Source organism: Citrus clementina, unplaced genomic scaffold (assembly GCF_000493195.1).
Source record: "Citrus clementina cultivar Clemenules unplaced genomic scaffold, Citrus_clementina_v1.0 scaffold_7, whole genome shotgun sequence".
NCBI lineage: Eukaryota > Viridiplantae > Streptophyta > Magnoliopsida > Sapindales > Rutaceae > Citrus > Citrus x clementina.
In genome coordinates, this window is record NW_006262075.1 from 8,377,359 (window position 1) to 8,400,057 (window position 22,699).

The following is a 22,699-nucleotide window of genomic DNA, read 5'->3' on the forward strand; positions in this document are numbered from 1 at the left end:
TATAAGCAAAATCATATTCAAGTAAGTACATAATGATTTTGAAATTATAATATATAATTTCTTTGTTAATAAAAATAAATTATTTAATTACATAAAAAGTTTAAGAATAATACATTCTTTGATTACCGATAATGGGAGATTCCAGAACTTGATAAGAGAAGAAAAGTGAGGAGGGATTCCATAGCGGTTGAAAAAAAATAAAAATGAGATTATTAGTAGATAAACGTGTATGGGTAGGCTTTGGGATATGTATGAAAAATAAATTACAAAATAGAGATATTTTTGACATTATAAATTAATTGGCTGACTCAAATTTCTCTATTCAATAAAAGGTTAGAAAAATTAACTTATTTTATTAAGTAAAAATTGTCATTATAAAAACAAACACCTTTATTTAACTTAATTAATTAAGTTACTTTAAGTCATTAAGTTAAAAAACAATCATCTCTAAATATAAGTCACTAATACAAGCCCAAAAAACTTTCTTTCATATACATACACACACATATTTCCTTCAAAAGAGACAGTTAAGCTGGACTCTTTTTTGTAATATAGATCATCAAATAGTAAAGAAATATGAAGGGAGATATAAACTAAAATTTCTAAGTTCAAGAGAAATACAAGAAAGCATAAAATACACCAAAAAGCAAAAATCAACAATGAACTAGATGTCATGAACACAAGAGAGTTACAAAGGTCTCTTACTCTTTCATGCTTTAAATCAAGCGTTTGTCATCGTTGTATTGGCATTGGATATCCAATTTATTTATTCGATATGTAATCCCTCGAATAAATGCAATTTATGCTTGAAAAGTGTCCAACCAAACCAATCAGGGCAGCATTGCAGCCAAGTGTTGGGAGGCTCTGGGCAGCGCATTAGATGAAGAAGCGTTTAACGGAGGCATGAAATGAAGATTACTTAAAATGACGGTGCATGAAAACTTTTTAAGAGTTTCAAGCCTAGTATCAATTGTATGATTTTACAATTAATGGCAACTACTAAAGGCTTCATTCTGGAATGGGCTTGAAACCGTTTGCAATTGCGCACCAATAAGAAACCAGACAGCAACAACAATTGATAAATATGTGAATTCAATGGCTTACTGATCAGAATCAAAACATCATCTCGAAAACATGCTCTACGTTTATTTGTACGTTCACATGTTCTATATTTCTTCACCACCAAGTCAGCCTAAAATGTCCACGTTGACAGACAAGATGATGATAAGAATGAACTTAGAAAAGAAGAAGAAGAAGAAGTCGAAGAAGTTAAGGAAAAAGAGAGAAAGGAAGAGTTCTTTGTTGCTGAAAATCTGTCCTCCATTATTCAGATGCTTTTAGCTATTTATAGCCTTACAAATGTGACAAATAATGTAGCAAAACAACTGCAACAGCAAGCCAAAATAATAGGAAACAAACATGCTACCATGCTACCACTTATGCTTAAGTTAAGCAGCTTATTTATCCAACTACCTAATTAGGTTGACTAAGTCTACTGAGTTGACCATCTCAACAAATGTGACTTTCTCTGCTTCATCATCAACGCCGCTTTGGCCACCCACGAACATATTGCATGCATGCATAATTTGCACATATCAGATGACAGCCACAGTGTACAAGCAGCAGCCATATGATCATGAGAAATCACGCACAAGGGAAGCGCATTTTCTTACTTGCAAAGTGAAGCTAATATACGGCGAGGAGGATTAAACGATCTTCGGGCATGTAGCACGGCCCAGTTATCTATCAGCAAAACATCACCTTTCTGCCAAGGGATCGCAACACTTTCCTCTTCAAGAATATTCAGACAGTCATGCACAATATCAGCTGGCAACGGCTTACCATTCCCAAAAGTGACTGCCTTGACAGGATCATTTCGATCATCTTTCCATCCTGTATAAGCAGCTACCATGCTGTTGAACCAAATTTTTCGTTGCCTAGATTCGTCATACTTTATAGCTGGAATTGGCCCCATTATCGTCTTCACTCCACCATCCTCCATCCATTCCAACTTCATTCCCAGCCTAGCTGCCCTGTTGAAAGATTCAATAGAGCTACATCAATATTATCTCGAGGTTAAGAAAAGAATCTAAGCTAAACAGAGTATAATCAAGAACATTCTAACAGTCGAATCTTCCAGCACTAGCATATTGGCCTAAATACTGTTACTTGCATCATTTTACAGTTTATATTTTCAATGCTTCTACTTAATTTGACAGTTTAGCAGCTAAAGTGTTTGATAAAAAAAGAATTGTCTGCCTTTTTATACTCAACGGCTAGTGATTTCATTTTACACCAGCCATGAGAAAAGAAAAAGCTACGTTAATTAATTTCAAATGAGCCCTCAGTCTCTGTTCTTAGGCATAGAAATGCTCTAATTGTCCATCATTTGAAGTGTGAATATATCATCTAAATGCTGGAAGTTTCTGATGCATTTATTGATGCAAAAAGCAAACAACATTACGCATACCAAATTATATGAATCTTAATCATTTCAACTATTAGTTAGTGATCAAATCACAAACCTTTCTTCAGCAATACTCTTGTCTTCAGTCAAGAAAGTGGATTTCCAGCCACGGCCAATTGGAGATGAAGGATCATCCTTTTCTCCTAACACACGTGTATAAATCAACCCATGCTGTTCTAATTGTTCAACGAAGTCAGGGTATTTATGCTTCATTCTCTCATAGACAATGTGACTTAGGACAATTGGAGTTTCTCCCCCACTTCCTGGCTCCACTTCACAAAAGAAGAATAATTTTGATGGGAACTCAGGAACCTGTCGAATAAGCACTGTGAGTCCAAAACATAGATGAAACCAACTAAAAGCAATAGATAAGGCTATGAACTTTGCATCAGATAACACTTTAGTTGATCAAACTACTAACAAACATGTGAAGCTAAATAGATTAAATGAAAGTCAAGCTTAAACAGCTTTAGGCAACTCAGAATATTTATGTTCAGAATTGAGGTGCTCTTGCTGTCAAGTGGGTAGATTGCACTCTAGCTACTGTGTTAAATAAACAGCATCTTACAAAAGCACTTTCTGAGTTCTAAAAAGAGAAACGCTAATCATTCATCAATTGCTTTGCTAAGCGAATTTTGTCCCTTCCAAAAAAAATTTAAAAGAAGAAAACTTTTGACAATTCAAAAGTGCTTTTAACGGATCAATTCAACAGTACTCCAAACATACAACTCCGCTCTGATCAAATTAAATCACACTCAAAGTCAAATAAATGCTCAAAAGACAGAGTTTACCACCAAAATAAACAAATAAATAAACCCGCAGACCTGAGCCATTTCATGGTGAAAAGGAATCTTCTGATCAGGCGGGGACTCATTGGCCGTAAAAACCCTACCAACAATGTTGGTTCTGGGAGCCGCACCGCCCACATAAGGCAGCTCCTCGTAACCAAAAGCCTCAACGACGTCGTTGAATTCTTTGGCTGTCTTCACATCATCAAATCCCCTGAAAAGAACTGATCCTGCTTTCAGCAACAAAGAGTCGAGAAACGGCTTCTGGGTTCTGACTTTTTCAGCCAAACGAGAAACTGTTGCCGTTGTTGCTGGGTTTGGAGAGAGAACTGAAGGGAAAGGACAGGAATTGTTGATGTTGTTGTAGTTTCTTTGTTGTGGGATTTTGATTTCTATGAAATGATCTGCCATGCCGATGGTTTTTTTGTTTGCAGTGCTGCGGAGTTTCAAGGTGATCAAAGAGACAAGAGTTGGTGCTGACGCTGCCGTTTCTTGTTGATGTCGTGCTGTTTTGTAGAGTTTTTGTGACGTATTTAGTAACATAGAGATTTTTATTTTAAGGGTATCTGTGGGATTTCATCTGGACGGTATCCGCGTCTAGATTCATTTTGATACGAGATTCTGAACTGGACCCTAATTGGGCCCAGGACTATAGATATTAGAATGTGGAGTCGAGCTATTGGCACCCCTGCATTTTTCTTACAAAACCCCCCTACAATAGACTTACAGTTAAGGACAATTGAAAATTAAACACATATAAATTTTTTTCCAACAAATTACTTAATTCATAATCAATCCTTAAAAAAAAAATTTATATGTTACTTCCTATCTAACTAAAATAAATTATATAAATTTAGAATAATCTATTATTCTATTTTGATTCCTTATTAATTAAATATTTTTATACTTAAAATTACATTGAAATTATAATTTCAAATTGATATTATTTCAGCCAATGATTAACAATAAAAAACTTATCAACCATATAACTTTTTAATTTGTGTAGGATAATAATAAAATAAAAAATAATGAAAAAAATAGCACAATAATACTTTGAGTTTTAACAATAGAACAAATCAAATAAAAATTGAGACCTTAGAAAAGTATATCTTAAAAAAGGGACATTTTCAGAAATAAAATGAATATAACTAAAAATTAGGTCTTATGAGGAGATTAGAGGGGTGCCAATAGTCTAACTCTAGAATGTGAGACCCAAAAGCGTTTCAGATCAGTCCATTCGATTCGGATACCTGAACCCGTACCATTATATTTACCTCAAATTCAAAATGACGTGAATAAAACATGAGACGAACACAAACGCATCAACCCAAATCATGGAAGGTGGAGTCCAACGTGAAATCAAGAATGCAGGCATACCAGTAGCATGAAATTAAATTCACAAGAATAGTGTATCAAAAAAAAAAAATAAAAATCACAAGAATAGAGTTTATTTTCTACTTGCAAAGAGAAGCCAATATATGGCGAGGACGACTGGATGATCTACGGGCATGAAGCACAGCCAAGTTATCTATCAGCAGAACGTCGCCATTCTGCCAAGGGATGGCAACACATTCCTCTTCAAGGATTTTCATTAAGTTGTAGACGATATCCTCTGGATATGGACTACCATTCCCAAAAGTGACTGCCTTAACAGGATCATTTTGTGTGTCTTTCCAGCATGTATAAGCCATTACTATGCTATTGAACCAAATCTTCCGTTGCCTGATTTTATCATACGTAACAGCTGGGATTGGACCCAACACTGTCTTCACTCCACCGTCTTCCATCCACTCCAATTTCAAGCCCAAATTAGCAGCCCTGTTGAAAGATTTGATAGAACCATATTATATCATCGCTAATTGAATAGAAGTTTATAATGCTCAAAAGAGTATTGACGTGAACATTGTAACTGTCAAATAACGTGGATTAAAAGCTAGCACCTTAGCCCAATTGGCTTTTAGGCTTTGATGCAATAGAAACTTGTTGCTCATGTATTATTGATCTAAAGATAAAGGGCACGCATATACCAATTGATATGAATTTCAATAATCTGAAGTTCTCAAGTACTAATAACATGATCAAGTTAACACAAACCTTTCCTCGGCGAGGCTCTTGTCTTCAGTCAAGAAAATGGATTTCCAGCCGCGGCCGGTCGGAGATGAAAGATCATCCTTTTCTTGATATATTCTGGTATAAATCAATCCATCCTGCTCTAGTTGTTGAACAAATTCAGGGTAACTCTCTTTCATCCTCTCGTAGACAATGTGGCTAAGGACTAGAGGAGTGTCTCCTCCACTTACTGGCTCTACTTCACAGAAGAAGAACAACTTTGACGGGAACTGAGGAAGCTGAGCAGAAAAAGCACAGTAATTGTGAGTCCAATACAAAGACAAAGCAAAGTACCAACAGTAAATTCTGTATCAAATAACATAGTTGGTGACTTAGCTCGCATGTGGAATCTACTAACCAGCATGTAACGCTCAAGCCTGTGCAAAGGAATTCGAAATAAAGCTTCTTGTTGCATACTTACATTACAAGATCAATTTGATTTTCTAACCCAAAAATGACTTCTAGAAAAAGCACATCCTTTTGTTTCCTTCAAATACTGATATAAAATAAGTAAAAACACAAATTTTGACAATTTAAATGTGCTTTCAACGACACCAGCATCGCTGCCAATTGCCAAACATATGTCCATTTGCTTGTTTCTTCACTGTGAGGGCATTTTGTTTTCGAAAATCTAATTCACTAATTGGGGTAAAATTATAATAAAGGATACATCAAAGGTTAAATTTGTGAAAGAGATAGAGGTTATTTTGTTGTAAATGATTACTAATAGAGGCAACAATAAAAGCAGGTTTAGTTTTTGGGTCAAATTTGTAACTGCTCAAAGCCAGAAACCAAAAACATTACCAAAGCCATTTCCTGGTGAAAAGGAATGTTACGATCAAGTGAAGATTCATTGGCAGTAAAAACTCGACCAACAACGTGGCTTCTGGGAGCAGCACCGCCGACGTAGGGCAACTCCTCGTAGCCAAAAGCCTCAACGACGTCGTTGAAGTCATTGGCTGTCTTGACATCGAACCCTCTGAGAAGCACGGCCCCTGCTTTGAGCAATAAAGATTCGAGAAATGGCTTCTGGGTTCTGATTGTTTCCGTCAGAAAAGACAGATTTGTTGTAGAGTTTGGTGTCAGAACCCAAGGGAAGGGAATGGAGTTGTAGCTTTTTTGTTCTGCAAGTTTTATTTCAGCGAAATGATCGGCCATGCTGTTGCTGCTGAAATCCAGTCGTGTTTGAGGAGCGACCAGATGCTGACGCCAACACCTAAATTTGTAATAATGGGGGGAGACGATTTTCGACCAGCAGCTTTTTTCTCGAGCAAACACAAACAACCACGGTCACTTTCCCAGAAAATATCTGGGTTCACAGATAAGGATTAGGGGGGATGTTGGAGATTTTTATGGTGTTAATCCTCAGACACTAAAGTCAATTTTTTGGGTTCACTTGAAAAAACGTGTGTTATATAACTGAGCCTTGATTATAATTCATTTAATTGAAAGGCTTAATAAATGGAACGAACCGGAAGAAAGAAAGAAAGAAAGAAAGAAAATGAAAGAGAGAGGAAAGAGATTGAACTCTCAACATTTGCTTTTTTAGTGCGAGAGTTCGGAGATAGAGAGAAAAGAAGGAAAATCCACTTCGATCAAATCTTTAAATGGACTTAATTTAAGTCTCTCTAAACGCTCACTTCTGATCAAGGTGGACCAACTTTGAAAAAACTTCCCGGTTTCTCGCTGCTTCCCATATTTAATATCGAGGGGGCATGATTTGTGTGAAGGAACGGCTAATCGTGCTCTCCATTTTATCCACCAAGCACATGCCCGTGCCCGTGAATGTTGATTTTCGTTTCAAACTTTCTCAAGTTTTTTTTTTTTTTGTTTCTTTTTAACGAGCATAGCATTTTTCCTTTTTATTTGTTATTTAAAAAGTAACAGTGGGCCGGGCCTCTAGCCCACTGGCCCAGTCTCTTTCTTTAAAAAAATACTTGAAAAAAGAAAAGAAGAAGTCCCGCCTCAAAAACTTGGGAAAATTCAAATCAAAGCACACGCATTTCGAATTTCCGGTTCCCAGATCGGGGAGCGCGATGCCGCCGAGAACTGAAGTGAAACCAAAATCAGTAAGGAAACCGCTTCGGGATCTCCCGAACAACAATAATGGAGGGGGAAGGCTTTCGAAATCGGCGAATTTGAAGAAGAAATCGCGCAGCGATAGACAAATCGAAGACGAGGCACTGGATGATGACAGTACCCTAGACCGGCTCTTGCTCGTTCAGTCCGATCTGTCGTCCCTTCTTCAACAGGTATATTTATATTAATCATATTCTACAAATTTTTTTGCCGTTGCTTGTGTTTATTATGTCTATTTACGCTAAGGCCGCGTTTGGTTGCTAGGAATGAAATTCCCTTTAACTTTTATTTGCCATGCCTGATAGCATGTTATTTTGTTTTAGGTATTTGGAAGTGGAATTGAAGTTCATTAGGCTGCAAATTTGAGCTTAATCCTGCGGTGACTGTGTTAGGTTCTAGAATTTTTTAAGTTGTTCTTAATTGTCATGTGTTGGTCTTAATTCTCATGTGATTTCATTAGATGAGCTCATATGTGCATAAACTGAAATGGTGAATGGTTAAAAGATCTAAGGGGGATCATTGGCAGAGAAGCATTCTTTTTCTTCCTCCCCATTAAGAAAAAAAATTTCAAATTCCTATCTCTCCTTATGTGTTTGTTCTATAACAAAGGCGGTAACTAGTAAGATCTTGTTGGCTTTTATCGATGCATTTATCTCACACTCAATCTGGTTGTTATGATTTTGACTGGAGCAATTAAGAATTTGCTTCCAAGCACGGGTGTGCTCAGACACCATAGATTGTTGTGTTTGACGTTGGACATGGTTTAGATAGACCTCGTTTTATCACAATAATTTCATTTTCACTCTCATGATCTATATTATAAACATGGTTTACTGTTAGCTGTGGCTGATTGTGCAGAATTGATGCATTGAGTTGCAGATTGATGAGCTTGTTGTGCAAGCGCTTAAAGTGAAAACAATGAGCAAGCAGGGGAGAAAAGAAGTTGAAGCTTTCACAAGTGTCTTATCAGAAATGCTTTCTACTTTGAAGGTTAATTTTCTAATTTTCCTGTTTCTTCGGCCTATATGTTTTTTGGTTCCATAGATCTTATAGCAGAATGACCTGTAATATCATGTTCTACAATCACAGCCATGGGTCCCCAGATTTCAGAAGGTGCTCTGCAGTCCTATTGAGTCTGAGAAGCAGTTGGGAGAGTCTTTGATCAGTAAAACTGTTTCTACAACTATTGACGAGAATGTTTGTGAATTTGGGAGTCCAGAAGAAGTAAACAATGAGGACACATTAATCTCTCCTTCTCCCCTTGTGTCCTGGCGTGCCAATTGCACTATTGAGAGAGGTAGACAACTGTTTTTGCTCACACCTCTTCCTATGTCAAAAACACTGTCATCTAAATGCCAGGACCCATCGAAATCACGCTTTGAAAGGATAACTTCCAAAAGTACTGTTGAGATACCTCCTCCGTTAACTATTCCTGGAGATGCAAATGATGATTTGCTTGAAGGTGTGGAGATAAAGCCAACTCCAAGCAAACCTGCTGATTCTACAGTTGCTATGAGGGGAAACGTAATAGAATCTAGTTTTGATTCTTTATCAATGTTTTCAAAAAGAGACCAGTCGATGTTTGTTATGACTCCATGTTTAAAAATGTCCCCTCCTAAATCTTGTGTAATGCTTGAGCCCATTTCTGAGTCCTGTTGTAAACCCAATGCCAGAGACCGTAGGTGCACCCCCTTTCCTGTTGGACTTCAAAAAGGTTCACAATCTTCTGACTCCTCCAGTAGTGAGGATTCTGATGGTCTGGCTTTTAAGTATCCAGAGCTTTTAGGGATACGACAAGCTTGTAAATCTGGAATTGTTTGGAAAGACTTGGAAGCATCCCCACTTTGGAAATTCTCACCTCCAAAAAGTTGTGTTTTGTTGGAGCCAACTGATGAGATATCAACTGAAAAAGCTGCTGCTGATGATACCTTGCCAGTTGATTCTGGAGCAAAATTGCAACTGAACCCATCACCATCAAAAGAAACTGAAAATGATGTTCAAAGTGGCTGTCACCAGACAAATAAATCTCACCTCCCAGGTATTGTTTCTGTTTTATTCTTTTAGATCTAGTTTCATTATACTCAGGTGTCATACGAAACATGAATTTATTCAAACATTTCTCTTTCTGCACAGAACCTTTTGGAGGCAATTCAGCACTTATAGAAAGTACTCCGCTGTGGAAGGAACCCGAGAGCACATTCAGGACGGGCAAACGTCCTGGTGAGAACACTCTAAAGAAGGAATTGTGGACAAGGTTTGAGGCAGCATCTACTTTTGGGGTTCATTATAATGCCTCTGCAGTTGAAAGGACCACTCGTAAAGGATTTCTCGACATGCTAGAAGAGGCTTCTTGTGATGAAGAAAATTCGGTGCTTGATGGTTTGAGATGACAAATGTTTCTCTCTTCGATGTTCTGTAAATGCGGGTTTTTGTTGTATGATTTTGAAGTAGTCTCGGAAAATGTCTCTTGTCATTCTACCACATTGCAATAGTAACCCACTAAAACATACACATCGTGGAGCTTTAAATTGAAATGTCCAATCTTAATAATCTAGCTTGCTGCTTTTGCCTCTGCCCTTTTCTTCCTTTTTATTTCTTCACTAATCTGTTTTTATTATGAATTAAAATTCTGAAAGAGATCTTTTGCTGTTGATGCTGTTGTGGTAGTTATGATCTTTGATTCAGAATGGTTGATAAACTTTCTAAATAAACATTGGTCAAACTCTTTGCAAAACTCTCTTTAATGAACAAATCAATTGTGTTCGACGAAATACTTGGGTACTTTTTTTTTTACTCTAATATTTTCTTTTTAATCTTTTTCACGGGATTACTGAAGCATTAAATTAATTTAATTTTCTAAATGAATGTTTATCATTTTGTTTTAAGTTTTAACCAGGTATTGGAAACCAAAATTCATAACCAAACCGCAGAAAATTTGAAACACAAAAATCAAAGAAAAATATGAGAAACTAAGCACAGAAATAAAGAAAACTATGAGAAATTATAACTTTCTTCTCAACATTTTTTAAGATTAAGTCTAACACACACTCAGTTTGAATCTTAGATGTCTCACCTCTTTTTATATTTTTATTTTATTTTTGATAGATTAAATATCGCAATTCCAATATTTCAACCACCACTAGAAACCAAAACCCAAAATCATTAATCAGTAATCAAGGTGCAAGAAGAACCAATGACAAGAATTATGTAGCGTATGAGAAATAACAAATATGCTTGGGGTCAATTCACAATTTATATAACTTCCTTCCCAAAATCATTTTACGCTCACTCCTCCTCGGTCTCTCCCTTAAAACTCCCCAAAACCCTCCCTCTTTCTCTGTTCCCAAGGCAATGGCAGAAGCGAGTCAGCTGATTCAGCACATTGAGTCGTTCGTTAACTTGTCTAGCTCCCCGACTCACCAGGTTCTAGTTCGTTACTTCTTAATCAATTACTCTGCTTTTATTATTTTCATTTACTTTTCAATTCTTGCAACTTGATTTTGCATTAGTTTCGTTGAGAAGGTATTGCGGCATTAAAAAATCAGAACTTGGACCAAAATTTTGTAAATTTTTGTTAATTTCCAGCACACCCGGCTCTGTTTTGGGGGTTAAGTTTCTGTTTCTGTTCTGAGAGATGTTTTAAAAATTTGTACGGAAGAGCCGAACATGAACCGGCATTACTAAATTGTTTATTAAGTGAATTATTAATTGATTGATCGAGTCCTTGATCTTTTTTTTTTTTTCAAATTTTTAACTTGTTGCAATGGGGATGGCACCGTCGGAAGTGCTTTCAAATTGCCAAAAGTTCCTCTGGCACTGTTTATTGTCTTTGGTTCAGATAGAGAAAAGCGCTTAGGTTGATTCTTATGAGAAGCAGTTTGATAGGTGCCTTGAGAAAACAATTTGGGTGAGAGGCACTTGAAGAGCATTTGGATAGTACCTGAAAGGTGCTTGTTCAGAAAATGCTTTCGAGTGCTTCTGCAAAAAGTCACACCTGAAAGTGCTTTCTAGACTAGCACTCTCAGATGCACTGAAATTGTGTAATTAGAGTTATCATTTTGCACATGCATGTAAAGGACCAGATATTAAACCTGAAATTATGTATTTATTGTTAATTCACGTGAATTCATGTGTAATATATTACTTATCAATCAGAGTCAACTGCAGGCTGCAAGCTTGGATGTGATTGCTTCTTTATTGAAGAAAAATGTGTTAACTATAGAAACACTGGTATGTTTCACGTTATCACAAACAATCATATCTGTTATGCTTAGTTCCATTGTTTCTTCTTATTTATAATTATCTTTATTTTGTATTGAAGTGTGAAAGTGGGGTTTCGTCCCTTCTGGTCTTTTCTCTGTAGTTTTCTGTTTTGTAATATGAATTATGTATGCAGGTTAGAGAGATGGGTATGTATTTGACTACTACAGATGATGTGATTCGCGCAAGAGGTAATCTTTCAGTATGTTGTGTGGATATTGAGGTTTATAGATAGTAATTAATCGGTGTTGGCTTGGATGATTAGCATACAATTTTTCTGTTCCTTTTAGATAATTTCTGTAGAAATAACTGGATGGTCATTTAAATTTAATCATCTAATCAGCACTACAAAGTTTTACTATTCTAGATGGTCATTTAAATTTTATTATCTGTTTTAAATGAATCTGAAGTTGATGCTGGAAAATATTTGAACACTTTCTCTTTCTTCAGGTATTCTTCTCCTTGGAGAACTGCTTACACATCTTGCATCAAAGCCTTTAGATGATGCTACCATCCACAGCATGCTAGCATTCTTCACAGATAGACTGGTCAGTCTGGCATTTTTCTTCTGCAGCATTATCTACCCAAGATTTAATTGCATTTATTTACAAGCTGTCATTTTAACTAAAATGAACCCTTCTATATTTTCTGTTTATACAATGGTTGTTTGGATTTTAGTTTCAAAATTGAATAAATGATATTATACTTTTGTCAGGCAGATTGGAAAGCTTTACGCGGTGCACTTGTTGGTTGCTTGGCACTACTAAGGAGGAAAAGTAGCGGTGGTGTGATCACTACAAATGATGCAAAAGCAGTTGCCCAGTCTTACATACAAAACCTCCAGGTGCAGTCATTGGCGCAGCATGACAGGAAGGTAAGACAATTGGCCCTGCATTCCCCTATATATTACTGAAGAAACCTATTAAAAAAGTTCTTGTTGAATTTTTTGATGTTGCTTCACATTTTGATGACTCTTTCGCAGCTTTGCTTCGAACTTTTGGAGTGCCTATTGCAACGTTACCCTGATGCTGTTGTTTCACTGGTATTTTTTGTGGTCTCACCCTTCTTCAGTTTATACCTTATGAGTGAATAACATCTTTTGAATACCATAACATAAAAGAAATCTGAAACCTCCAGTGGTGGCATCTTCTGTTGTTTAATTGCAATTTTCCAAGTTCTGAATGACAATTAGAAACAGTGGAAACTCTTTGATCTATGGTTATAATGTTCTCTCTCTCACTCACATGAGCATGCACACGTACAACATATTCATGTTTGTGCTTGCAGACGCCCCTGCTGGAGACATTCACTTCCTCCCAGAAACATATTTCTCTTCGTTTCAGTTTGTCTCATTTGTCTGCTGAATTTCTTAGCTTATTTCATACTCTTCTGTTTTAAGTAACATCAGATTGCCTGTATGTGGTCTAGGGGGAAGATCTTCTTTATGCAATCTGTGAAGCTGTTGACGGGGAGAAGGATCCTCACTGCTTAATGCTAACATTTCATATTGTCGAGGTTGCGGCAGAGCTATTTTCAGATGATCTACTTGCTAATTTTGCCGGTGACCTTTTTGAAATTTTGGGCTGTTACTTCCCTATTCATTTCACACACGTAAGCGTAATTTTATATCAGCCATATTCTATTTTATCTTTTGATAGAATTGTGTTTGATTTTGGAATTGGCATATGCTATTTCAAACAGTTTAAATACCACAAGGAGAGAGTTTTATTGGGTTAACCACACTTAGTTTTTATGTGGGAGAATGTTCACTTTATATACCATTTTGTTCCCAAGCCTTCCCTTTGTTTGCACATGCTTCTGAGATTATTTGTGTTTTGAACTTGATATTTCATGCATCTTTTACGATTTCAACTTACCTTTTAAATTTTAGGATGTATGCTATTTTTCAAAATCTGCTTTGATGCAAATGTTGCTCTTTATGTTATCTGCAATCATGCACTTGATATGCAAGTTCAGCTACTATGGAGAGATGTGCGGTTCTATGTATCTTTCTATATCTATTCACTTTTTCTTTTTGTCCCCTGACTGTTGAATTAAATTCGTACAAATTTTCTTGATCAATTTATTCAGGGTCATATTGGTGCAAGCATAAGTTCATGACAATAACTTATATATAATTAGTTCTACGTGGTTACTTTTTCCTTCTATGTCATATACTAACTTGCATAAGCAATATTAACTGTAAATATGGCCTTATGTTATTGATTTGGGGTGCATTTATTTGATCTCTTTTTTTCTTCTGAGGGTTACTGTTTCACATTATTTTCACTTTGTTGATCTGGCCTGTGTGATTTTTTTGTTTATTACAGTCTAAAGCTGAGGACTTTGATGTGAAAAGGGATGATCTTTCAAGGGCATTAATGGTATGTGATGTTTTGCTGTAGATTATTCAGCTTTTTGGGAGGTTCTGTCGGTAATTATTTGTTTACTCTTATTTGTGCCAAAATGGTCTGTTCTTACAACCTTGCTATAAATTTTGACTACAATATGGAACTTTGGGTGATTTTTGTAGTCGGCACGTCTGATGCTGGAAACTTAAAATTTATGACTATGACCACAGTTGAAAATGCTTAATTTGACAGTTTCCAAATCTCTCTCTCTCTCACATTATGCAGGCAGCATTTTCTTCCACTTCTCTTTTTGAGCCCTTTGCCATCCCATTGCTCCTTGAAAAACTTTCTTCTTCGCTCCAATCAGCTAAGGTTGGTATTAATATTAATTTTATAAAGTTGTGACTGATTTTAATTCGTCAATATTTGCTTATTTGCCTTATCAATGTGTCTTCGGCATGTTGAATCTGAGTTACTGTCTTTATATGCTTGCAGGTTGATTCCTTGAAATACCTTAGCCATTGCACAGTGAAATATGGAGCAGACAGGATTGAAAAACATGCCAAAGCAATGTGGTCTTCTATAAAAGATGCAATATATAGTTCACATGAACCTACTTTGTCCTTTGCTTCAGAATCACTGGATGGTGTTGGCTTTCGGGACAATGTTATTTTAACAGAATCTTTAAATCTTCTGGATACGGTTTTCAAGCAAAATAGTGGTCTGTTTTTAAGTTGGATTATTGGCGATGAAGACATAAACTTGATATTCAAGTCCATCTCTAGTTTTAAGACTTACAAAGAAATTTCCCTGCAAAGCAAGCAGAAATTACATGCGGTCGGCTCTATCCTATCTGTATCTGCAAAGGCTTCCCCAGCCGCTTGCAATAGTGTTATGGAAAGTTTCTTCCCCTGCTTGATGCATCCTTTGGGGCTTTCAGTTGGAAATTCAACTCAGGATTGCTTTCCAAATGATGGTAATGTACTTAGGGGAAAGCTTAATCATGGGGCTCTTTATCTCTGCATCGAGCTTATGACAGCATGCCGAGAGTTAATGGCAAGTTCTGAGGAATTCAAATCAGTGGCTGCTCCTGCAAATGAGAGATGGTACTGCTTGCTCCAGAGCTATTCTGCTTCACTAGCCAAGGCCTTGAGATCTACCTTGGAAACAAGTGCCAATGAAGATTCTTATGAGACAAATGTATATTTTGGAGGTAAAAACATGTTCATTCTTATTTCTTTCTTTTTTTAACTCGTATATTATTGCTGCTTGGTCGGGCAACCACTTCTTTACCTGTATGTGTGAATATAAGCATCTTATTTCAGTTGCATACTGTTTACTCTTTTGTCACTCACTTAATAAATCTCTCCATGATGATTCGGGAGGATCTGAGGTGTACGTTGCATGAATTTGGATACCCCTGTTGGTCAGAAGTGGACCTAGATTTTTTATGTTTCTGGTCCTCAAAATCGTGTGCTCCATGATTTAAAAAGGTCATCCCTGCCTCTTGGGATTGATGTGTATCTGTGTGGGGTGTCCATCCGTACTTGTTTTCAGAAATTTAACCTCCGGTTATATTTCTATAGCAATTAGGTGAAGGAAAGCAAGGAAACTTCTGTTGGTGGAAGGAGAAAATTCTTGCATGGACATTGCTGCATTTTGCAATTGCAGATTTGATGAAGTTTTCTGGCTAGTTATTATATTTTTTTGGATGTCACTAAATGCCCTTTTACGTTATTAGTAAGTCTTTCTAACATTTTCTTTTTCCCGAATCAAATATACAGTGAAGGGTTTGCTGATTCTGGGTACATTCAGCGGAGGCTCCTTAATCATATCAAATTCCATATTTGAGAATATTTTGTTGACTTTCACATCAATCATCATCTCGGAATTTGAAAATACTTTGTTGTGGAAGCTGGCACTGAAGGCACTGGTGCATATTGGTTCGTTCATTGATAGATTTAACGAGTCAGAGAAAGCACTGAGTTATATGGATGTTGTCATCGAAAAAATTGTTTCACTGGCATCGTCCCATGATTTTAGTATGCCATTTCCACTCAAACTGGAGGCAATCTCAGAAATAGGTGCAACTGGACGAAATTATTTGCTGAAAATTGTTCAAGGACTAGAAGAGGCAGTTTGTGCCAATTTATATGAGGTTTTGGTACGTACATCTACTAAATTCTCTATTCTTTATACTGGAAAAGCTTTTCTTACAATGTCATGAAATGTTCTCACTCCTAGAAGATGCTTTTTCTGCATCTTTCTGCCATGTGTCTGCTTTTTGCTTTTAATAAGTGGATATGCCTATGTTTCAAATGCGACAAGCAGTATCCTTGAAGTTTGTCAAGGTTGTGATTTCACCAAAATCTCACAGAGGATGTTTCATGGGCTGCTTTTAATATTGTATGGCAAATAATTATTATTAATTCTTTGTATTCTTTTTCCATAGGTCCATGGGAATCCTAAGTCAGCAGAAGTTGTAGTTCAGCTTTTGGAATGCTACTCCAATAAGGTGCTGCCAAGGTACATAAGCTTTCCTTCTTTTCAGTTCATTTGATTTGACTGGTCTTATGTTAGACCAATAAAACTTATGTTAGGCGCAAATATAAAGGGGCAGGGACAGTTTAGTAATTTTTGGGGGCAGGGGCAGTTTAGTAATTGTATTTATTTGTTAATTAGGGCTCAGGTATAAATAATAGATTAAGGAGTCATTTAAGGTTTATGTTTTGAGTTTGTCTAGAGTTAGGAATAATTAGAAGTTTTGGGAGAATTGTAGGTCAAGATTGTTCTTTCTTTTGATTCAATCAATAAAAATCAACCCTAATTTAACCCTAAGTCCTATCATCTTATTAAAAACAATTGACAGCCATTTTAATTGCATGTTCTTCTCATTAGTAACCCAGCTGGAAACTGATACTTAGTAAGGGGAGCAGGGTATAAAAAGAACAAAATTTGGTTGTAAATATATAGAAAAAGACATTCAAAGTGTTAATGATTGCTTTTTATAGTTTTTTGGTTTAGGATAATGAGTTCTACAACAATCTTGGTTTTTTTTCAGTGTGTGGTACAATGTTTTTCTAACAATACAGGGTCGTCAAAGACCATTTCCTGCATCTGTGCCTTATCAGTCAATTTAGAAACTAGCTAATTGTTGGTAAGCTAATAGATAAACCGAGTCCTTCATAAACAAGATATGGTTCTCGTGAATGCTTTTTGAGAAATTTTAAAGCTGATAAGGTGGGTTAAATCTTTTTTTTTTTCTCTTTTGATGTTGTTATTTGACATTATTTCCTCCTATAATATAAAACGGTTGTTTGAATGGTCCCAGGATACATGAAATTGGAGGTTTTGAGGAAGTCTTACTGCGGTTTGCTGTAAATATTTGGAACCTGATTGAAAAATCTGTGACTTTCAGTTCTCAGGTCCATGAAAAGGTGAGACTTGTTCTATTTATTTTCAGTCTCTGTCTGCCTTCAGGAATTATGTGGTGCTAATATCTTCATGTTACTGCAGGGGCTTCTTGATGCAACAATGAAGGCAATGAAGCTTGCTGTTGGGAGTTGTTCTGTGGAAAGCCAAAACATAGTATTTCAGAAAGCCTTTACTGTCCTTTCATTAGGAACTTATTTTCCATTGGAAGATGCAGCATCCAACATTCCTATCCAACTAAATGAATTTCAGCTTACACAAGAGACATCCATTTCTTCCAGCAGAGAGGCATGGATATGTTCACTATTTGCATCGGTAATTATAGCAGCATGTCCTCAAACACACATTCCGAATGTGAGACTGGTAATACGTCTATTTATGACAACCTTACTCAAGGGTAATGTTCCAGCAGCTCAGGCATTGGGCTCTATGGTTAACAAATTGGGTTTAAAATCCAATGGAACAGAGGTGCACGGTAATTGTACCTTGGAAGAAGCAATGGATATAATTTTTGACTCAAAGTTATGGAGTTTCAATGATAGTGTTACTTTAAGGAGCAACGGTGGATTGGAGAATGGCAGTTCCATTGGTCTTACTGATATATGTCGCGGTGCTACAAATATTAGATCACTTCAAGTCCATGCAATTGCTGGCTTGGCATGGATTGGGAAAGGTTTGCTTATGCGGGGTCATGAAAAAGTTAAAGACATAACTATGACTTTTATAGAATGCTTATTGTCCAACAGCAAACTGGGTTCCTTTTCACTGGAACAGGATTACTCAGAAAACAGTTCTGAGTCTGTTGTTAAATATGCAGCAGATGCGTTTAAAATTCTTATGGGTGATTCTGAAGATTGCTTAAGTCGAAAATTACATGCAACAATACGGCCGCTTTATAAGCAACGTTTCTATTCAACCATTATGCCCATTCTGCAGTCTTTGATTATAAAATCTAATTCATCATTCTCACGGTACATACCTTTGTTACTGCTTTCTCTTAATAGAAGATACCCTGTTTTTTTTATAGCTATATGATTGATCTATGTCTGCGTCTAACTGTTCATTTTGCACTATTGCATTGCTTGTTGAATGTTTTGTACCAAGACAGACTGATAATTCATATTGTTGAACCTGTATCTGATTTGATGCTGATAGACCTCCTATGGAACAAATGTAGAACAGAATGCATATAGCATAGGTTTGAGTTTGTTTTTCGTAATGTTGTATCTTATCTATTATATTAAGCTTTGATGAGATCCCTGTTTTATTTCATACCATTGTATGTTTATTTATTAAAATGCTGCTCATCTAGGACATATCTAGAGCGTATTGGAATTAGTTGCTATTTATAGGTCTGGGTTTGTTTTGCCTGTTGCTGTTGGCCTATCTGTTCAAGCTTTGGTCTGACTCTAGTACATATGCACACCTAATTTGGGAATTGAAGGGAAAATACATTGATAAATACAGGGTCAAATCAAGAATCAACGAAACTCAAATGAACAAAAGCAAAAAGAATAATGCCATGAAATATTGCATCTTTATCTCATGATTTTTCAGCTCCATATTCTCAAACATCATGTTATCCTATCCCTTTATATATATATATATATCTCTTATACAAGCAGAGAGCTCTCACTGACCATCCTGTCACTACCCTTGGACTTACTGATGCAAAGGCATTAGATCACATCATGATAATAATCATAATTCCCTCATGACATAATTAATTAACCTGTAGTATTAATTGGAACTGATGTGAGTTTCTGCATCTTGAACAAACGTTTATTGCCCAAGTTTTGATTCAAAGGCATATTTCAACTATTTAATCTATTACCGAAGGTGGTTTTTGATTGCAGATCAATTCTGTGCCGAGCTTGTGCACATATTATATCGGATACTCCCCTAATTGTTGTCTTGAATGATGCCAAAACGGTGAGAGCCGATATATCCTAGACTTTCTTATGTTGTTGTGCTGTTCTTAATTGTACTCAAGCAGTATATTTATTCTTGCAGGTAATCCCAATACTGATGGATGGTTTATCCATATTAAGTAATGATGTTTCAGATAAAGATATTGTGTACAGTCTCCTGCTTGTGTTATCTGGGATACTGACAGATAAAAATGTTAAGACTATCGGTATGTTTTCATTTTCCGAATTCAAAATTTCTCTTTTCTAGAGCATATTGGAGTTGTGACTTTCTATAATACCTAGTAATTGGTCCACAGCTGGACTACGCCAATCATTTTGCCATTACAAATGTTAGATATTTCTTGTATGAAGAAGACCAGTTTAGAGTTTAGTCATTTTTAAGTTTCTTAAGATAGATTTCACGGGTCAGAGGGTTGGATGTTCCCAACTGACTACCCATTTTAGGGCCGGGGTGGGGCGGATCCATGGTCCTGGTGGGTAGGGGTGGACACGGTTCAGTTCAGTTCCGAATTGAGCTGAACTGTTTGAAATTGGTTATTTCTCTCAAAAACCCAAATATGAACCGAAGCTAAAAGAATTGAATTAAAACTGAACAGTTCGGTTTGGTTTGGTTTATTCAGTTCTAGGCCTATTGGGCATATTTATGCTTTTTTCAATTTGTAAACCTAGTTGAGTTGTTCTCCAGGATGCTTCGTAAAATGTTTCTAAAAAACAATCTCAAAAGAATTTTTCTTTTTCTGCCCCCATTGATCTTTTCCTCTTGTACTTCATGATTGACCTCTTGTACATCATTATCATTGTCTTCCTTCCTATACATATACGACAATCATAATATCAATTAAAGCCTATACATAAACTGCCATAGAGAAATCACAGCCAACATGCCCAAAAAACCCAACTATCAATATCAATTATTTAATGCCAAAATTTCTCAGTAAATATCATATGTGAAACTATTTGTGGCATCCAAAATTTCATATTTATTTTGAATAAACCTCAATAGGAGGAAACTTAATATACTAAAAACATGCTATTAAACTCACTTTAAAACTGTAAATCTCTACAACAAGAGTTAATATAATAGTTAAGCATCAATATAAATCGCCAATGGAAAGTACTGAAGAAACAAAATTGCAACATCCAAACTATCAAGCACAGTCGGTGGTGTACGGTGCTGATAACGGAACAGCAACGGCACACATGCAGTCGACCACGAACGGCAGCTGGAAGGCAGAAGCTGTTTCCTGTTGAGCATTGGCCAGTGAGCAGAGCATATTAGCAGCAATGGTGGCCGATGAACAGAACAGATTAGCAGAAGCATCTGTTCTTGCTTTCGGTGGGGGGTTGGTCGTTGTGGTTAGGGTGAGCCGGTGAAGTGATTTGATTTTAGTGGTGACAAATGATATGTATATATACTAGTAATTAGGTGTGTTCAAGTCTATTGTATACAAAATTACTGAAATATTCCATTTTTTGGTTTGGTTATTCGGTTCGGCAGAGTGAACCTAAAACCGAACTCGAATTACTGTTTTTCCAATAAAATGGGGTTTAGGTTATTTTTAAGATTTAGAACCGAACTGAACTGTACGGCTTTGTCAGGGCCGCGGGTTTTTGCCCACCCCTCTAGGTCGATGCAGGAGTGTGGATTATCATAAAAAGGAGAGGGAGATTTCAGCAAGAGCAACATTTTATCAAAGCTTCTCAAGGGATCTGGTCATTAGCCATTTGATTTTGTCATAGAGACATTGTTTGTTTATCATTTGCTATCCTGACCTGCTGATACCTTTTTGAAGAATGAAAATTATCATTTTTTTCCTAGACAAGTTATGCATGCACTATTCTATCATTTTCAATTTTCAAATGGCTCTTCGCCTAAGTGTTTCATGTTCAAATTTTGTACTTATTGTTGCAGGACAAGAAGCAGTCATAGAGTGTGCTCATATTATCATTGATCATATTATCAAACTTATTTCTTACCCTCATATGATGGTGAGATATTTATCTGAAAATAACTTTAGTTATGCTGACTCGTTTCCTTGATTTCATTGCTACTGATGGCATTCTGGTGGTTTGATTATTTTTCTTCCCATGTTAATGGCATCCTTATCCTCTTGATTGTAATAACAGCTTCTCATGGAAGTTTCCTTCATGGTTACTGTTCATTTCATAAAATGAGGCTATATGTAGAGAAACTTAAGAAAGCATGCTGGATAGTATTTTAGTGGCTTTACATTTTATCATCTAGAATCAAGCCAAAGTATGCAATGCATAAATATTGTTAACCTGCACTCAACTACTATGTAGTATTCAAAGAAATTATTAGATGAAACTTACAAAGTAGCCAACTAGCCATACTGCAGAAATACTGAGCGGTTTTGTCCTGCAGTGAATTGGATAATATTGACTAGCAGGGATAATTAAGTTACTGAATGCTTTTTAACATTTTCAGCTTGTTCGAGAGACAGCAATTCAGTGTCTTGTGGCCATGTCTAAACTTCCTCATGCACGGATCTATCCCATGAGAAGAGAGGTTAGTTAAGATCCCAATAATCAACAGTGCAGCTGTAAAATATTATAGTTATTTGTATCCATTTACTCTGCAATCAGTTGCAGTAAAACTAGAAATTTTCATTTCATAGATATCTATAGTCAATCCATTAGTCCTATAGAACTCATTGTTCTTATCAGTTGACATCATCACCCCCTTGTATATGTTAGGTACTGCAAGCCATATCGAGAGCTCTTGATGATCCAAAGAGAGCTGTTCGTCAGGAAGCTGTTAGATGCCGGCAAGCATGGTCCGTGTTTTAGATCCATCTAATGCTGTTGTTTTACTCTTCACTTGTGATTTTACTCATGGCCTGTATTTTTGTTGATCATCAAACAGGGCATCAACTGCATCAAGAAGTCTTTATTTCTGAAGGTCGCAAAGTTTATCCATGAAGGGTGAATCTGGAGATTGTTTTAATCATGTTTCACAGTGATTTTTTTGGTGTAAACTTATTTCTAAATTATCATAGGCATAATGTAAATATTCAAGCTGTTCGCAAGGTTTTCTCATGTTTCATTACCTATTTTGATAATGCAAAATTTCCAGTTGTATTCATTTGGTGTGACGACGGATCTCGTTTAAATTTGCAAAAAATATACATTGGTCCAATCACTTCCTGATTGTGAGTGGGAGTAACCCTGCTTTTAGGTGAAGTAATTACGAACTTTGCAACTATAAAATAGAAATTAATAATATATAATCACTATAATTTTTAAATAATAATTTTTAAA

The 22,699-nt window shown here is 36.3% G+C and overlaps 4 protein-coding genes across 8 annotated transcripts; 2 read left to right on the plus strand and 2 right to left on the minus strand.

Moving 5' to 3' along the window:
• Positions 1 to 1,286: 1,286 nt before the first annotated feature.
• On the minus strand, positions 1,287 to 3,902 carry LOC18035961 (clavaminate synthase-like protein At3g21360). Its single transcript, XM_006426810.2, has 3 exons — positions 3,292 to 3,902; positions 2,526 to 2,779; positions 1,287 to 2,033 (listed from the first exon to the last, which is right to left on the minus strand). The coding sequence occupies exons 1-3, from the start codon at positions 3,796 to 3,798 to the stop codon at positions 1,670 to 1,672; spliced, it is 1,125 nt and encodes a 374-aa protein (XP_006426873.1). The 5' UTR covers positions 3,799 to 3,902; the 3' UTR covers positions 1,287 to 1,669.
• Positions 3,903 to 4,609: 707 nt separating this feature from the next.
• Positions 4,610 to 7,187, minus strand: LOC18035964 (clavaminate synthase-like protein At3g21360). The gene is made up of 3 exons (XM_006426811.2): positions 6,169 to 7,187; positions 5,350 to 5,603; positions 4,610 to 5,073 (listed from the first exon to the last, which is right to left on the minus strand). The coding sequence occupies exons 1-3, from the start codon at positions 6,520 to 6,522 to the stop codon at positions 4,710 to 4,712; spliced, it is 972 nt and encodes a 323-aa protein (XP_006426874.1). The 5' UTR covers positions 6,523 to 7,187; the 3' UTR covers positions 4,610 to 4,709.
• Positions 7,188 to 7,320: 133 nt separating this feature from the next.
• LOC18035965 lies at positions 7,321 to 10,015 on the plus strand. The gene is made up of 4 exons (XM_024180609.1): positions 7,321 to 7,616; positions 8,323 to 8,433; positions 8,533 to 9,481; positions 9,577 to 10,015. The coding sequence occupies exons 1-4, from the start codon at positions 7,401 to 7,403 to the stop codon at positions 9,831 to 9,833; spliced, it is 1,533 nt and encodes a 510-aa protein (XP_024036377.1). The 5' UTR covers positions 7,321 to 7,400; the 3' UTR covers positions 9,834 to 10,015.
• Positions 10,016 to 10,595: 580 nt separating this feature from the next.
• LOC18035969 (MMS19 nucleotide excision repair protein homolog) lies at positions 10,596 to 22,568 on the plus strand. Of its 5 annotated transcripts, none has more exons than XM_024180519.1 (20): positions 10,596 to 10,866; positions 11,599 to 11,673; positions 11,840 to 11,894; positions 12,154 to 12,251; positions 12,419 to 12,577; positions 12,686 to 12,745; positions 13,132 to 13,314; positions 14,034 to 14,087; positions 14,340 to 14,426; positions 14,550 to 15,267; positions 15,839 to 16,218; positions 16,507 to 16,580; positions 17,386 to 17,491; positions 17,571 to 18,457; positions 19,343 to 19,418; positions 19,500 to 19,623; positions 21,330 to 21,406; positions 21,867 to 21,947; positions 22,136 to 22,215; positions 22,305 to 22,568. In XM_024180519.1, the coding sequence occupies exons 1-20, from the start codon at positions 10,795 to 10,797 to the stop codon at positions 22,336 to 22,338; spliced, it is 3,480 nt and encodes a 1,159-aa protein (XP_024036287.1). In that variant the 5' UTR covers positions 10,596 to 10,794; the 3' UTR covers positions 22,339 to 22,568. The 5 variants fall into 5 exon arrangements, with proteins under 5 accessions (XP_024036287.1, XP_024036288.1, XP_006426876.1 ...); XM_024180520.1 differs by having other exon boundaries at positions 19,500 to 19,611; XM_006426813.2 differs by having other exon boundaries at positions 11,611 to 11,673.
• Positions 22,569 to 22,699: the final 131 nt, after the last annotated feature.

What these genes read in the sequence shown, in the direction of transcription:
- LOC18035961 (XM_006426810.2), bottom strand. Translation starts at nt 3,798, where the DNA reads ATGTTACTAAATACGTCACAAAAACTCTACAAAACAGCACGACATCAA. An exon ending in TTCACCATGAAATGGCTCAG is followed by an intron (nt 2,780 to 3,291) that starts GTCTGCGGGTTT and finishes CTTATTCGACAG; the next exon opens with GTTCCTGAGTTCCCATCAAA. An exon ending in AAGAGTATTGCTGAAGAAAG is followed by an intron (nt 2,034 to 2,525) that starts GTTTGTGATTTG and finishes ATCTTTCAACAG; the next exon opens with GGCAGCTAGGCTGGGAATGA.
- LOC18035964 (XM_006426811.2), bottom strand. Translation starts at nt 6,522, where the DNA reads ATGGCCGATCATTTCGCTGAAATAAAACTTGCAGAACAAAAAAGCTAC. An exon ending in TTCACCAGGAAATGGCTTTG is followed by an intron (nt 5,604 to 6,168) that starts GTAATGTTTTTG and finishes TTTTCTGCTCAG; the next exon opens with CTTCCTCAGTTCCCGTCAAA. An exon ending in AAGAGCCTCGCCGAGGAAAG is followed by an intron (nt 5,074 to 5,349) that starts GTTTGTGTTAAC and finishes ATCTTTCAACAG; the next exon opens with GGCTGCTAATTTGGGCTTGA.
- LOC18035969 (XM_024180519.1), top strand. Translation starts at nt 10,795, where the DNA reads ATGGCAGAAGCGAGTCAGCTGATTCAGCACATTGAGTCGTTCGTTAAC. An exon ending in TGTTAACTATAGAAACACTG is followed by an intron (nt 11,674 to 11,839) that starts GTATGTTTCACG and finishes TTATGTATGCAG; the next exon opens with GTTAGAGAGATGGGTATGTA. An exon ending in TCTAATTCATCATTCTCACG is followed by an intron (nt 18,458 to 19,342) that starts GTACATACCTTT and finishes TTTTGATTGCAG; the next exon opens with ATCAATTCTGTGCCGAGCTT.
- LOC18035965 (XM_024180609.1), top strand. Translation starts at nt 7,401, where the DNA reads ATGCCGCCGAGAACTGAAGTGAAACCAAAATCAGTAAGGAAACCGCTT. An exon ending in TGTCGTCCCTTCTTCAACAG is followed by an intron (nt 7,617 to 8,322) that starts GTATATTTATAT and finishes ATTGAGTTGCAG; the next exon opens with ATTGATGAGCTTGTTGTGCA. An exon ending in AAATGCTTTCTACTTTGAAG is followed by an intron (nt 8,434 to 8,532) that starts GTTAATTTTCTA and finishes CTACAATCACAG; the next exon opens with CCATGGGTCCCCAGATTTCA.